This window comes from Talpa europaea, assembly GCF_964194135.1.
Source record: "Talpa europaea genome assembly, chromosome: 8".
NCBI lineage: Eukaryota > Metazoa > Chordata > Mammalia > Eulipotyphla > Talpidae > Talpa > Talpa europaea.
Window position 1 is genome coordinate 115,326,127 of NC_140075.1, and position 13,990 is coordinate 115,340,116.

The 13,990-nt window shown below is 59.0% G+C and overlaps 1 protein-coding gene across 5 annotated transcripts in view; it reads left to right on the forward strand.

The window, feature by feature from the left end:
- Positions 1-13,990, forward strand: part of BCL11B (BCL11 transcription factor B) — a gene marked incomplete at both ends in the record, with an annotated part of 84,428 nt that overhangs the window by 31,708 nt on the left and 38,730 nt on the right. For 2 of the 5 annotated variants that reach the window (XM_084239594.1, XM_084239595.1), the window contains one exon: positions 4,960-5,175. The exons of the other annotated variants lie outside the window; for them this stretch is intronic. In XM_084239594.1, the coding sequence (XP_084095720.1) occupies positions 4,960-5,175 (216 nt within the window). The remainder of the gene's footprint in view (positions 1-4,959; positions 5,176-13,990) is intronic. 5 annotated transcript variants of the gene reach the window in all.

Genomic DNA, 13,990 nt, shown 5'->3' on the forward strand with positions numbered 1-13,990 from the left:
GGGGACCCCAAGAAACACAGCCCCTCCCCCTCCAGACGTCACTACCCCCCCTACTCCACCCCTCTGGCCAGTCTCTGGACCTCTGGACCAGCCTAGAAGCAAAGTGACGGGCACGGGCTGATCCTGGCTGGATTCCGCCCCGCGGTGCCCAGACAGCACCGGGCTTTCCAGCCTGAGCTGGCTTCCCTCCATCTTCTCTCCAGCAAACCGGAAAGAGCCCTGATTTCCCGTCGACGGGGTGGGGGGAGGTGGGCTGGGTTCAGGATAATGATTCCTCAACTTGAGGAAAGCATTTGGCTTCGTGCGATTTCTCTCCCCCTTGCACCACCACCCCCTCCCCGCCTTAATATATAGCATTTTTATCATCCTTAAGACAAAGTAGCTGGCAAAATATTTAAGTGATCCACAAGAAATGTTTTTATTTTCCCGCGTGCGAATTGGGTTATCTGCCTATCTTGTTTATGAAATTTGGGGCTGCCTTTCCTGCAGTCTGTTCGCCTCTCAAATCTTCCCGGCCACATTTCCATATTTCTGCGTGCTTGTTCTTTGTTAATCACTTGGCAAGCGCTTATTTGAATATTAAAAATTTCTTTAATCATCAAAGGCAGGAGCACAGTCTCATGAATATTCATATTTTCCCCCCTCCTCAGACTGGATTCTAGTTCATTACCCTGCAGTGGGAGCCAAACAGCCATCAATCGCCCTCATTACAGGCCTGGTGTTTTGATTGGCTGCCTGCTGCCCAGAGTTTTTTTATTTTTATTTTTTTATTTTTCCTCTTCTCCTATGAGCTGTCTCCTACCTGCCAACAACTCTCCACCCCCCTCCCCCCACCCAAAAAAAAAGTCGACAATGCAAGAATAAATTTCTCCAGTTGAAAAACAACTTTGCAAACTTGTCAAGCGGTCCTGGTGGGCTGCCCGGGCCACCCGGCTACCTGCCCCCCCTGCAAAATAGCAAACCCACAAAAAACCAACCCAGGAAAGAAAGCGGGGTGGGGGGAGAGGGAAAAATTAAATAAATAAATAAAAAGGGAGAAACTTGAGCCTCAGAGATGAATATTTGTCAAGAGAGTTGACGTAAGTTTCATTTGCATAATGACTTTGTACTTCTGCATTAATAAAATTTGCATATGAAGCCATGTTAATTACTCCTGATCATGCTTTTTGCATTCATGCATAGTAATTTTCTCCGACTTGTGAGAATTAATGTCTTGGCATGGGGGGGAGGGGGCGCGGGGATTGTCAGCTTTCCTTGCCAGTGGCCCTCACTCACTCGCGCGGCTCCCTGTCTGTCTCCCTCCTGAATCTATGACTCATTTCTGCACTATCAGTAGGAGTTCTTGGCTTCCAAAATGTATCCACTGAAAGGCACCGGTCGGGAGAAAAATATACACGTCCTGCACGGCCTCTGCCAGCAGCCTCTGAGGGCCGGGAGCCGACCCGCCCCTGGGGCCGGGGCCGGGGCGGGGGCCGGGGCGGGGGAAGGTGCCGGCGGCGCGTCCCCGGGGCGCGGGGGCTGCTCCAGCGCCGCGTGTCTGCGCGCTCCGGGGCCAGCGCGCATGTGCGGGCCGGGCGGGGGGACCCTCCTGGGCGGGGGGACCCTCCTGGGCGGGGGGACCCGCAGCCCCGCGGGCCTGTGCGTCCCGGTGCCCCCGGCGCGCCCGGGGTCTTGCTGTCGGACTTCTGCTCGGGCGCCTTTGCGCGCGGTGCGCGGTGCGCGCGCGCGGCGCTGACCCCCGAGGCCGCGGCCCGCGTGTCCAGCCTCGGCGGCCTCGTCTCCCGGCGCAGGAGGCCCCGATGCCGCCTCGGAGGACGCGGCGGCCTCCCCGGGATGCTCGGGGGTGATGGCTTCCCCGCCAGAGCCAGCGCCCCAGCGCCCGAGAGAGTAGGCGCGCCAGCCCGGGCTTTAGTCCTAAGCCCCCTGGATGCGCCTGAAGCCGCCGCGGCGTCGGGGTGTCCGGCGGCTGCATACCTGGAGCACGTGTGTGTTCCGGAGGGAACCCGCCTGGCCCCGAGGAAAGCGCGTTTTGCTTTTTAATTTCGCAGCCACGTGGCTTTCTGAGCTCGGCCCTCGCAGACGTGGTCGGGCTGCGGGAGGGTCGGAGGGCACAGGGCAGTTCCCGAGCCGAGGTGGACGGAGCCTGGGGTGTGGACGGAGCCTGGGGTGGTGTCTCCTGGACGCCAGGCCAGGCCCTCCGGCCTCCGGTCACAGCGAGGGTCTGACAGCGCCGCTGCCGTCCCTGGCCCCGGCCTAGGGGGGATGGACACCTCCAGCCCCTGGTCACCGGGCTCCTCTGGGTCCCCACACTCTGCTCCCGCGCAGGGGGTTCCTGGCTGCGCCCCCAGGCAGACACCTGTCCTTATGGAAGGGCGCGTCTGGGAGGTGACCTGGGTGGGGGCTGAGGCCTGAGACCATCCTCACCTTTGGCTGAAGAAAACGAGCCGAGTCAGTCACGTACCTTCAGATGCACCTTTTAGTCACTTCAGCGTGAGCTGCCCATCGTGTGGCGCACACCCGTGTGCTGCCTTCACAAGGTCCACTGCCCTGTCCTTGTCACCCCCCGGACCCCGTGCCCTGGCCTCACTCCCTGCCCCAGCCCCTCATGACTAGGAATCCAGTGTTGTCTCTGCGCTTGCCTGTTCCGGGCCTTTCTGCACAAGGAGGCCCACAATATGGGGCTTCTTTCCTCTCCTGCAGCGTCTGGACTAGCCCATTTCTGGGGTTCCACCTTTGGGCTGAGTTCCGGATTAGAGCAGCTCTGGGGTGAGGGGTGGGGAACCTCCCCAGTCCAGGGGGAACCTCTGAGAGCGTCCTCAGGGTCCTTTGCAGGCAGCTTGGGCCTGGAAGCCCCTCGCCATGGCCCCCTGCCCTGTCTTCACTTCCCAGCTCTGGGAAGGTAGGCTTCGGGGTGTCAGGAGCTTTTCCAAGCCAGGCAGCTCCCAACCCGATCTGGGGGTGCCTCTGCCTTTGTCATCTGGGCTGTCGTCTTCCTAGGCCGGGCCTGCTCTTTGCAGACACAGGTCCTGCTGCCCTGGTGCTTGGGGTGAGGGATCCTGTGGGTTTTCTCAGCCCTGGAGCTGCTGAGGGTGTTGTGGCCTCACCCCAAACACAGGGTCAGGACTTGGTCTCTTGCAGCCTCCAGCCCACACCCCTTCTCCCTAGTGCACCAGTTCCTGTAGCCCAGCTGCAGCCCCAGGGGGATGCAGGGCATACCCTGGCTTGGGAGACGCAGCTGTGTTCAAGTCCCAGGTCCCCCTGAGCCTCAGTTTCCCCTCTATGAAGGGGGTGGGTGTTACTTGCTGATGAGTGCCATAAACCACACCTGCTCCTTGAGGTAGGCACCCAGCCCAAAGTCATGGTCCCAGTCACGGTGGCGATTTATCTGAGTTGTCCACGTCCTGCAGGCAGGGCTGGCGTAGGGTTGGAGACCAGGGTCAGATATGCAGTGTGCAGTGCTGGAGTGTCCGGTGCTAGGGGTTTCAGACCAGGGCTGGCCAGGGCAGTCTTTCCAAAGGAGGCAGGTGTCAGGTGCCAACCTTCCCTGGGGGCTGCACCCAAATGGGGCATGGTCTTCTGCTCAGCATGGGAGAAAGCACTCACAGGGCCCCTGGCTATCCCGTCTGGGGCTGGGCTCAGTGCTGCACTGGACTCTGGGCCAGTAGGAGGTCTCCATTGGTCCAGGAGGCCCAAGTGGTGGTGGTGTTGGCTTTGGCCTCATCGCAAGACATTTTCAGGTCTCTGCGAATGTCCCGAACCCCCATTCTGGATTACAGATGTTGGGGGATGCAGGGGCACACAGAGCCTGGTCCTGCAGCCAGGCAGCTGGGTTTGGGCCCTGCTGGCGCCTGCACTCCCATTATCAGTTTCCTGCCTAGGGCAATGGGTCCCTCAATCTGGGCCCAGAGGGTGTGGGGGCGCCTGCTCAGGTCAAGATGGACAGGCCCCAGCTTCCGTGGGCCTGTAGGGTCTTTGGCAGGCTCGGGGAATCCCACGTGGCGGCCCGTGGTGTGGGCAGGGCCCCCTGCAGACCTGTGCGGGGCGGGGACAGCCGGGTGGCCTCCCTGGCAGAGCCGGCCAGGGCCCAGCTGCCCTCATCTTGTTGATGTTTTCTTTTTTGTCTCTCTGATGCTTCCCCGCTCAATTATTTACCCAGGGAATTTGGGCTTCTTCACTTGTGGTTTTGGCAAGGGCTTCACACAAATGTTTTGCCCTGGTGGTCTCTTAGCCATTTAAGATAAACGGCCAAATCAAACGCAGGCCTTGCCGGGGAGCCAGCGCGAGCAGTAGGGCTGGGTGGAGGCGAGGTGGCCCCCGGCCCTGCGTCGTGGCTGTCACAGGGTGCGGCATTCGGGGGCCTGGCTAGGTCGGGCTTTCTGGGAGGGGGCTTCAAAGCCTTCTGCAAGGCCTTGGGTTTTGGGTGTCGTGTGCTCGGTGCCCGGTTGCCGATGAGGACTGCGGGCTGGAGAGAGGCACTGGCTGGCCGCCCGCCAGCAGAGGTGAACCATGCCCGGGCACTGGAGGTGGACTGGCAGGGCCGGGGCCTGCACAACAGCCCAACCTAGCTGTGGGGAGCATCTCCACCTTCCAGGGGTTCCAGACTTTGGGGAAAAAAATCCTCAAATGGAGCCTGCTCCAGAATGCCCCACAAGTCCCCACATGGGGGGGCCATGCCGGGAGTAGGGGCCCTGACTGTCCCCCTGTGCCCCACTCTGCCTTAGGTCCCCAGGGATGGGAGTCCGGCCCCAGGACAGCCCAACCCCACAGCTGTGCAGGCAGCACCCCCTGCCCACCACCCTGCCCCTGCGCCCCTTGCCAGCCCTGCCGAGCCTGAGCCCCCGGGTGTCCACCCTCCAAGGGCAGCCTACAGCCCTTGGCCCCGGGCCCCGTTCTGCACCTCGAGCCCCTTGTGTAGTCCAGGGCCCCACTGACCAGTCTTTTCTATTGTTTTCTCTCCAGGGCCGTGCAGGCCTGCCCAGCTGCCAGCGATGGCCCCCATAGCTGCCTCCTCCTCCCACCCTCACACATCCGTGATCACTTCACCTCTGCGCGCCCTGGGCGCTCTCCCGCCCTGCTTCCCCCTGCCGTGCTGCAGCGCGCGCCCTGTCTCGGGTGACGGGACTCAGGGTGAGGGTCAGACGGAGGCTCCCTTTGGATGCCAGTGTCAGTTGTCAGGTAACAGACGCCGCGGTGGGGGGCGGGCTCCCGGGGACGGCGGGTGCGCCCCGGGCAGAGCTGGCGGCTGCCTCTCCAGGTGGGCTGGGCAAGGTGGGGCCCAGGGGGCGTGCCACCCCCACCCCAAAAGACACATGGGGGGCACAGGGGGAAATGGTGAAGGCGGTCCAGAGCGGGCGGCCCGCCCCCCAGCCCCGTGGTAGGGAGGTCCCCTCCCCTCTGCCTGTGTGAGCCCCGCTCCCAGGATGCATTTCCCCGGCCTCCAAATTTCATCTCTTTGGGCTGTTTAGTTAAAGCGTAATTGGATAACACTTAACATCTGAGATTGTCTCTGCCCTCAACACTGCCACCCCATTGCCCCAGGCTCTCCCCTACCCAGACACGGCTGGAGGGGACTCCCTGCTTGTCTGTGTATGTCGTCGTCCAAACGTCCAAACGCTGAGTTTCTCTTTGGGGTGCCGCCTGGTAGCTCTGAGGAGGAGGGTCACTAATGGGCTTTGTAGCTGCGGCCAGGGGAGGGAGGGAAATGTCTGGGGTGTGGAGGGTGTGGCCGGAGCTGAGCCTACTGTGTGCCTGCTGGGCCTGGGGCTGAGCCTACTGTGTGCCTGCTGGGCCTGGGGCTGAGCCTACTGTGTGCCTGCTGGGCCTGGGGCTGAGCCTACTGTGTGCCTGCTGGGCCTGGGACTGAGCTTAATGTGTGCCTGTTGGGTCTGGGGTTGAGCCTACTATGTGCCTGCTGGGCCAGGGGCTGAGCCTACTGTGTGCCTGCTGGGCCTGGACTGGAGGTGAGCCTACTGTGTGCCTGTTGGGCCTGGGGCTGAGCCTACTGTGTGCCTGCTGGGCCCGGGACTGAGCCTGTTATGTGCATGCTAGACTGACTTGACTACAGACTCCTCCCCTGCCCCCTCGGGGCAGCACCCACCCCACCTCCTCTGACCTGCCCCCAGGCTCCCATTCTGGCCCGGAGTCCCTGGACTTTGGGGCTGGAGGGTTTGCAGACCCTGCCTCTCAGAGGGGTCTGGTGGGGGACTCCCTGAGGCCACGGGGGCGGGGTGTCAGCAGACAGGTGTATGAGCACCCCGGGTCTGGCTCCCACACAGGGGCCAGGGCAGGCACAGTGGTCCCTGCTTTGTCACCAGCGCACTGGAGACTGGCTCTTGGTTTGGGTTATGAGAGAAAAACTCTTTTTGCTTTCGACTGTAGCTGCTCCAAGGGCCGGTCCTGGTTGGACCCCTAGCCCCTCAGGGCTGGACCCAGCTCTAGGTCACCAGCTCCCTGGGCCCTCCATCTAGGAGTGGCCTCCGCCTTCAGGAGCCCTGCCCTGATGGTGGTGAGTCCTAAGACCTGGACATGCCGTGAGTGCGAAGAGGGAATCACGGGGCCGGGAAGGAGTCGGGCTGCTGACAAGGAGCCTGGCCCCCGTGGCCGCCTCGCCCACGGGTACTGGAGCTCCGGGTGGCTCCTGGGCCCGCGCTGCAGTGCTGGCTGGCGCGAGGTGCCCGCTCTGTCTGGGAGGCTGCCCTCCTCTCATGGCTTCCTGTAATTAGCGCTGCAGCCCCTGCAGCCGCTCGGGGGGCCGTGCGAGCGCAGATTAGCCTGAGTGTTTATGACTGGACTCGGTCAAGTTCTGCGGTGCAGAAACATGAGCTCCTTGGCGGAGGGGCGCCTGGGACTTCGCTTAACCCTCTCTTGGCTCTGGCTCTGCCTGGAAGGCCCGGTGCTGAGCGGCAGCTGTGCCCACCCCCATTTTGCAGATGAGGAAGTGAAGGCATGGAGGGGTGAGTGGGTGCAGAACTGGGGTACATCCTCAGGATGCCTCCCCACAGGCCCCCCTTTCCTGCTGAGCCATGTGCCCCTGCCGACATTCAGGAAGGTCCCTGCCGCTGTGGGTCTGCAGCTGTGTGTCCTCCCTCGGGCTCTCAGCTCCAGGCCAGCAGAGACGGGCCTGCGGTGGGGAGGGCCTGTGCCGCTAAGTTAATTTAGTCCTCGCGGCAGCCTTAGCAGGTTCCTTCACTCCCACTTTATAGAGACAAAATGAGGCCCAGGCACGTTGAGGACTCACATTCATTCATTCATTTACTTGCATTCATTCATTCATTCGTTCTTCCACTAAATGCCTTTCCCGGGCGCCTTGTTGGAGGCACTGTGCAAACCATGTAGGTCAGGCCGGGCAGCGCCTGCCCTCCTGCGGCTCTTGGGTGGTGGGCACAAGGTGCAGAGCAGGACTTGAAGGATGCTTTGAAGGCAGCTGGGGAGCAGCCTTCCCACCTTGGTGCTGGTCATCTGGCTGAGAACCCTGCTTGATGCTATGGGCTGTGGGTGCCCCCAAACTTGCTGGGGTGCCCAGGTGGGGTGTGAGGTGGGGTGTTGCTGTTCTTGGGGTCGGGGCTGGGGGTTGAGCGCCTGAACACCCCTGCTAGTCCAGCTCCCTCTGTTGTTGGGCCCCCATTCATGACCCTGCACTGGGGGTGCCCCATGTTTTCTGATCAATTTCAATACTAGAAAATAACCTATTCAGGCGGTTTCTGTCCCTTTGTGGTTTCTGTCCCTGCCACTGGACTGTTTGCTAAAGTGTTTCTAGTGCCTGTTTAATTAGTAGTTGGAATGGAGTCATTAAATCCCTAGTAACCCGTTAGGAGGACTCTGTCCTCAGCAAAGACGGAGCAGGGCCGCCGCTCTCACTCTGTTCTGCCCTCCTTTGGATCAGGATGCATTGAACCTCTCTCTTCAAATTAATACGGAAAACCCCAGTGTAAACGTGCTCCACGCGGGTTAATTGTGTACCCGGGAACAGGCTCGCAGTTATTTATAGGTTCATGACTTTATGGGGGGCAGAAACCACGCAATGCTGTGTATTTGTGTGCGTGCGGGTCACGTCCCCAACAACCCCACCTCCCAGGCCACCCCACCTCCGCCTGAAGGTCACCATCTGGGCAGAGGCTGGGGTCTCTGGTTTTTGACTCTGCTGAAATAATGGGGGGCTGTGAGTCCCGGTGTTTCTGGAAATGGAAGTTTTTTTCCTGTATGTATGTGGAATTTCTGCTCCGAGGTGCCTGTGGAGGTGAAAGGGTCGGGCTGTGGGCTTGGCGGCGTTGACCTTGGCCCACATCTGGCCGGTGACCTTGGTGGCTTTGAATGAGTGTCTGGGCCTCTCTGGGTCTCGGTTTCCCTGCTGTAAAATAATAACACACACACACACACACACAAACCCACATATATGTATCATTTAAAGACGAGGCTCTTCCTATTGACTCCTGAAAAGGAGCCCATCGATCTTGACGGCTGAGCTGCTGGGGCCCCTGGGCTGGTGCTCAACTAGGGCTCCCAGGGCTGAGGTGGGTGTTCAGAGAGAATGTGCAGCTCTTTGGCTTTGTCCCCCAAATCCTTCCTCATGTTGAGGCTCTCACGGTTGGCGGGTCGTCACCCGAGTGTCAGATTGTCCCGGGAAGGCGGACGTGTCCTGTGTGGCCTGAAGTCAGCACCCCCTCCTCTTCCTCGGTGTCCCTGATGCTGGGGTGGGGGGGCGCTGCTTGCACCTGCTTGGGAGGGTAGCTCTGAGGATTGAGTGAGGTTGGATACGCCGGGTGCTGAGCGAGCCCTGTCAACTGGGGGGATCACACATCACGTTCTTAGTGTCCGGCACCGGCTACATCTTCGCTGGGGCTCCAGTGTCTATTCTTCAAAGCACTTAGCCTTGGCCTGTCTCAGGTCGTGCGCCGCATCAGGAGGTGGGGAGGAACGGAGACACGTCACTGCATATTTAAAAGCTGCAAATGGTCATCACCCGCGGTGATGAATACACGTGCTTGGTGAAGTTCAAGGTCTCACGCGAGAACACACAGGATCCCAGCTCGGGGAAGCTGAAGTGTTGGGTTTAATAGAGGGAGTCAGTTGCAGTCATTAGTATATGCTGAAATCGCAGGGCAATCTTGTAAAGTTAAATTCAATTTACTTTTCTACTGAAATTGTGCTTGCTGTGTTATTTAACTAGTCTGGGGTTTCTTGGCATGGGTTAAAGGGACAATAAAGATAAAAGAATACCTGTACGTAAATAGCAGGGTCTAACAGTAGAATCTGTCGTCTTCTCCTCCTTCAATTATATCCCACTGCTTACTTTGTGTTGGTTTTTATAACTGGAGCTGTCCAATGGGACGCCGTGGATTAGACCACCCTCGCTGTGGAAGCTTGATGCAATTAATACAGTCTGTCTGGAAAGTGGCCTTATTTCTGGAAGTTTTATGTTAATGATATGGTCTGTGCTTTGCACATTTCATGCCAGAACAAGAAGCAAGCCGGAGTTGCATTCTGGACTGGGTCTGATTAACACCGCAGGATCCGTGGCCAGCCAAGGGCGATTCGGACCAAATGGCCTCGCTCGCGGGGCCCCTGCTGACGCAGCGCCTGGATCCTGGTGCGCGGGGTGCAGAGGTGCCCCCACAGGGCATGAGAGCCCTATGGAGGCTGGAGGGGGGTGAGTACGGGGGTGAAGAAGAAAAGGAGCGAGTGAGGACAGAATCACTTCATCCGGGCAGCTTAGAAGGCTCTGGCAAGGTCGAGTGTTTTCTAGGGTCTCCTGGGCTGAGCAGGGCCCCGTGGAAAGGGGTTGGCTCAGTGGGGCCCTCGCGGGAGTTATTAAACATTTAAAGAGTCGTCCGTCTCGCGATGTCTCCATCACCGAGGGGCTTGTGGGCAGCATTCACACCCACCCGCGACCCTGCCTGCCAGCTCCACGGCAATCCTGCGGCGCCTGTTTCTCTGGGACCCCTCCCCCCCAGGCAGAGACTGCTGGGGACTGCCTGCCTCCAGCACCAGCCTCCTGCGGCATTCAGGGGAGTGCCCGGAGAAGCTGTGAGGCTTCCAGGGTGGAGGAAGTCGGCTCTGCGGGCTGTGGAGGCTGTGGAGGTGGAGAGTGTGGCAGGACCTGGGTGGACTCCAGGAGAGCGTGCTCCAGCACCAACGGGGCGGACGGCGCCGGGAAGCGGGGCCAGAGAGAGGGAGCACTGCTCTTTGAGGGGGGGGGGACTGGGGTGCCTACCCGTCCGACTGTCCTGAGATAAAAGCGTCCCAGCAGCGTCGCGGGGCAGAGACCGCTACAGCCACGCCGGATTCCATTTCATTCTCCAGGCCGGCCCTTCAGACCTTCTGAGGGCTGCGCTAAATCAAAGAATTCTGTTCAAATCCGTCCAAGATGTTGCTGTTTTTCTGCTCTGACAGGAGAGGCATTTGGAAGTGCAGTTTCTTTCTTTCTTTCTTTTTTTTTTTTTATAGCTGTCTTAAAAAGGAGTTTGGCTGTTTAGCACAGCTGGTGCTCATTACATTATGCACTGGCAATAAAATAGCATGTGTAATTAATTTTTAATGCAGCGCTGGATGCAGCGCTTTCAAGCAGTTAGTGGATGTGAAGCCCCGGCACTGGCCACCGACATCAGAGCTCCGGAGCAGCGGCTCATTCCGCGGCTTTAAAGGGAATCCGAAAGTGACACGGCGGCCGGGGCCCTCCATGCAGGGCGAGTGGCGGAGGCTGGAGCTTGACGATCTGCGATGGGGGAGTCCCTGGATGGCGGAGTCCCGAGAGATCATCCCCTCCAGGCCCTTTGTTATCTAGATGGGGAAACTGAGGCAGTGAGCTGTGAGTGGCAGTGCAGCCTCGGGCTGTCTGTGTCCCTGGGCTCTGCCCACCACCTGCACCGCCGTGGCGTCTGGGTGAGAGCTGGGAGACACGACGTTGGCAGGAGGCAGGTGAAGGGCTGTCAGCTCAGGCTGCAGACAGAGGTTTTGCGCGAGTCTGGCCTTTAGCCTCCTGGAGCCTTGGTCTTGCCACCAGCCCCCGAGCATGCCTCTGCCATCCTTCCTGGGCCTGAGACATTCCTGGCTGCTCAGCTTGCCAGGTGCACCGCTCTTCTCGGGCCCTGTGCACAAATGCGTGTTTGAAGTTAAGTGTCCTGATGGACGGTGCTTGGCTGAGGAGCGGCAGGCCCGGTGGGGAGCTCCTGAGATGGGGTTCATGTGCTCAGGATGCAGGGGTGCTAGTGAATTTGTGACCTGGGCTGGCCCTATCTTCACTGTCCACCTTGGTGTTCTCATCTGTAAAATGGGGACACTCGATGTGCCTGCTTACCATCCCCCAATGGAGAGTCCCCCTCCAATGCAGTGTCACCGTCTTGGGGGCACCTGAAGCTGATCACCAGGCCTCGGGGAAGCAGAAGCAGAGGGAAATGAGGGGTCAGGGAAGAGGGAGCTGTTGAGAAGCTGTGGGGACCCCAAGACTCAGGGTGACTTGGCTGCCATCTCTTTGGAAGTCTCCCGCCTGGGAGAGTTTCCTAGTGTGGTGAAGGGGGGAGACCTTCTGCCAACACAGCTCCTGTGCCTTGCTGCTGTATTCTAAAGAACCTACTGTGTGCCAGCACTGTCCTGGGTATGTCACATACTTTGCACAAGTGTCCCATCCTACTAACATCCCTAGGAAGAGGTCCCCCCTTTTCTCAGGAGGATACTGGGGCTCAGAAAGACCCGGTGTCACACCTGGCATCACACAGCTCAAGAGTTGGAGAGCTGAGATGTGGGCGCAGGCCTGGCTGACCTAAGTTGTGCTCATGACCTTCCCCTCTGAGGGGAGAGGCTGCAGTGGCCGCCCAGAGAGGGGCAGCAGAGACCCAGCTTGCTGGAGGGGGCTGTGGTCCCAGGCGAGTGCCAGGCCTTCCTCCCTCCACTGACCTGCTGGACCTGACCCCGGGCCGGACAAAGCAGGGCTCCAGAAACCACGGGCAGGGGTCTCTTTGCCCAAGAGGAGCCCAAGGTGGGGTGCACAGTGGACATGAAATGCTACCCGACATGCCTTTCGCTACTTGAAAAAATCAGACTGGACTCCAAGATCTGCTGGAGTCTCCCCAATGGGGAAAATGAGGGAAAGGTGGGGAGCTGCTGCTTCCAGGGGTGGGGCAGTGAGGGGTGTCAGTGGGCAGAGTCCTGCTCCCCATGCACTGCCTCCTGCCTGGCTGGCCCTGGAGGCATCAGTGACTTCAGGGGACACAGAGTCCCTAGAGAGGAGTTTTGATGTTACAGAAGAGGCCTGGAGGGGAAGGCATTGCTGTCGCCCTCAAACTGGATTCCCAGGGTCTGCAAGCCCTATGCCCCTGCTTGTACCAGGTGGACACCTGTCCCTTCTCAGTAGTTCAGCCCCGGGCATACGGGACCCCGTGGGGGCCCCGGAGACACCGGCAGACGATGAAGACCCAGAGGAGGTCACGACCACATCTGCGAGAGAAGGAGGAGGTAGGGCTGGTCTCCTTCCATGCACAGACCCGGGAGCCAGCCCTCTTCCCTCCTGAGAGACCCACTTTCACCCTCCTTAGAGTCAAGGGGACCTTGGTTGATATTTTTTTTGGGTGGGGGGAGCAACATGCACTTGACTTTTCAAACCCAAGGGCCAGGCCGGACGGAGGGGCTGCGTGCTGTGCCTACCTCACCATCCAATCCACATAGTCTAAACCATGAAATAAAGTTGAAGCAAACATAATCATTTTTTGGCCCATTTCATCCAAAAAGCAAAGGGCAGGGGTCCCCCTGTGTGGGGTGCATAACCGGGGCCGCCCCTGAAAGTAACCAACCGTCAGCCCCTCCTTGGATTTTATTTAGTAATAACCAAGAGCCCGGGGTGGCGTGTGACTGTGGCGTGTTGGGGAAGCGTTGACTGAGATTTCTTTCCAGTGGGGTCTTTTATACACCTGGTGGTGGGGACCACTGTGTGGCAGTCAGGCCACCATTTCTGCATCCCCACTGTGTGTCAGTCTCTGCTGGTGTCTTTCCAGAACTTCAGCCTGCCAGCGTCTGCTCTCTTAGGAAGGTAACCTCTTGTATGGTAAAGCCAGAGAGAGGTGATGTGACCTGTGTGAAATTGCGCAGCTGATAGGTGGCACAGGTGGACTTGAACCCAGGCTGCCTGAGTCTGGGGCCCTCGGCCTGCTTCTCTCCCTTTCTGACTCCAGACTGCCCTCCCACTGCTCCCACCCAGCCGGTATGAGCAGGGACCGCCGAGGTGAGGGTGAGTGAGTGAATCCCGGAGCTGCCACGAGGCTGGCCATGCTCTCCGGAGTCAGTGGCCCATGTTTTATGGTTTCAGCGGAAGGGATGAGAGGGCTCGGGGCTGCTCAAAGGAGGTTTATGCACAAACAGAGTCGCCCAACAGAGCCCCAGACACTGGAATCTCTTCATAAAACTGGACGTTTTTAATTATTGCCTTTGTTATTAAGAGGTGAGGCTGGTGGCCCTCTGGGTCGGTGCTTGGCCCTTAACTGGCCCCTCTGCCTCAGGCCACCCACTGTGCATTTGAACAAGCACAGTGGTTACCTTGTTTTATTCTTGATTTACTAGTAAAAGGACCCTGAGCTTGAGCACCCACTGTGCGCCATGGTGTGACACACGTCATTTCTGTTGATTCTTTCCCACAAAGGTGAGAGGCTGTGGCCCTTGGAACTGAGCTCTTATTGAGGTGAACTGCACCATGTTAACCAGTTTGGGCTGTGCATGTTGGTGGCATCAGGTGCTTACATCATACAAACATTGCCACTGTCGTCTCCAGAACTTTCTCATCACTCCTTACCCGAAACTGTCCCATTAAACAATAACTTCCTGTTCCTCCGCCCCCAGCCCACACCACCCTTCTACCCCTGGCTCCTCATCTGTGTGGAACCCTACAATATTTGACCTCTGCAACTGTCTCATTCCACTGGGTGTCATGTCCTCAAGGTTCATCCCTGCTGGCACAGGTGTCCGAATCGCCCCCCTTTTTAAGACAGAGTAATATTCCACGTGGTTT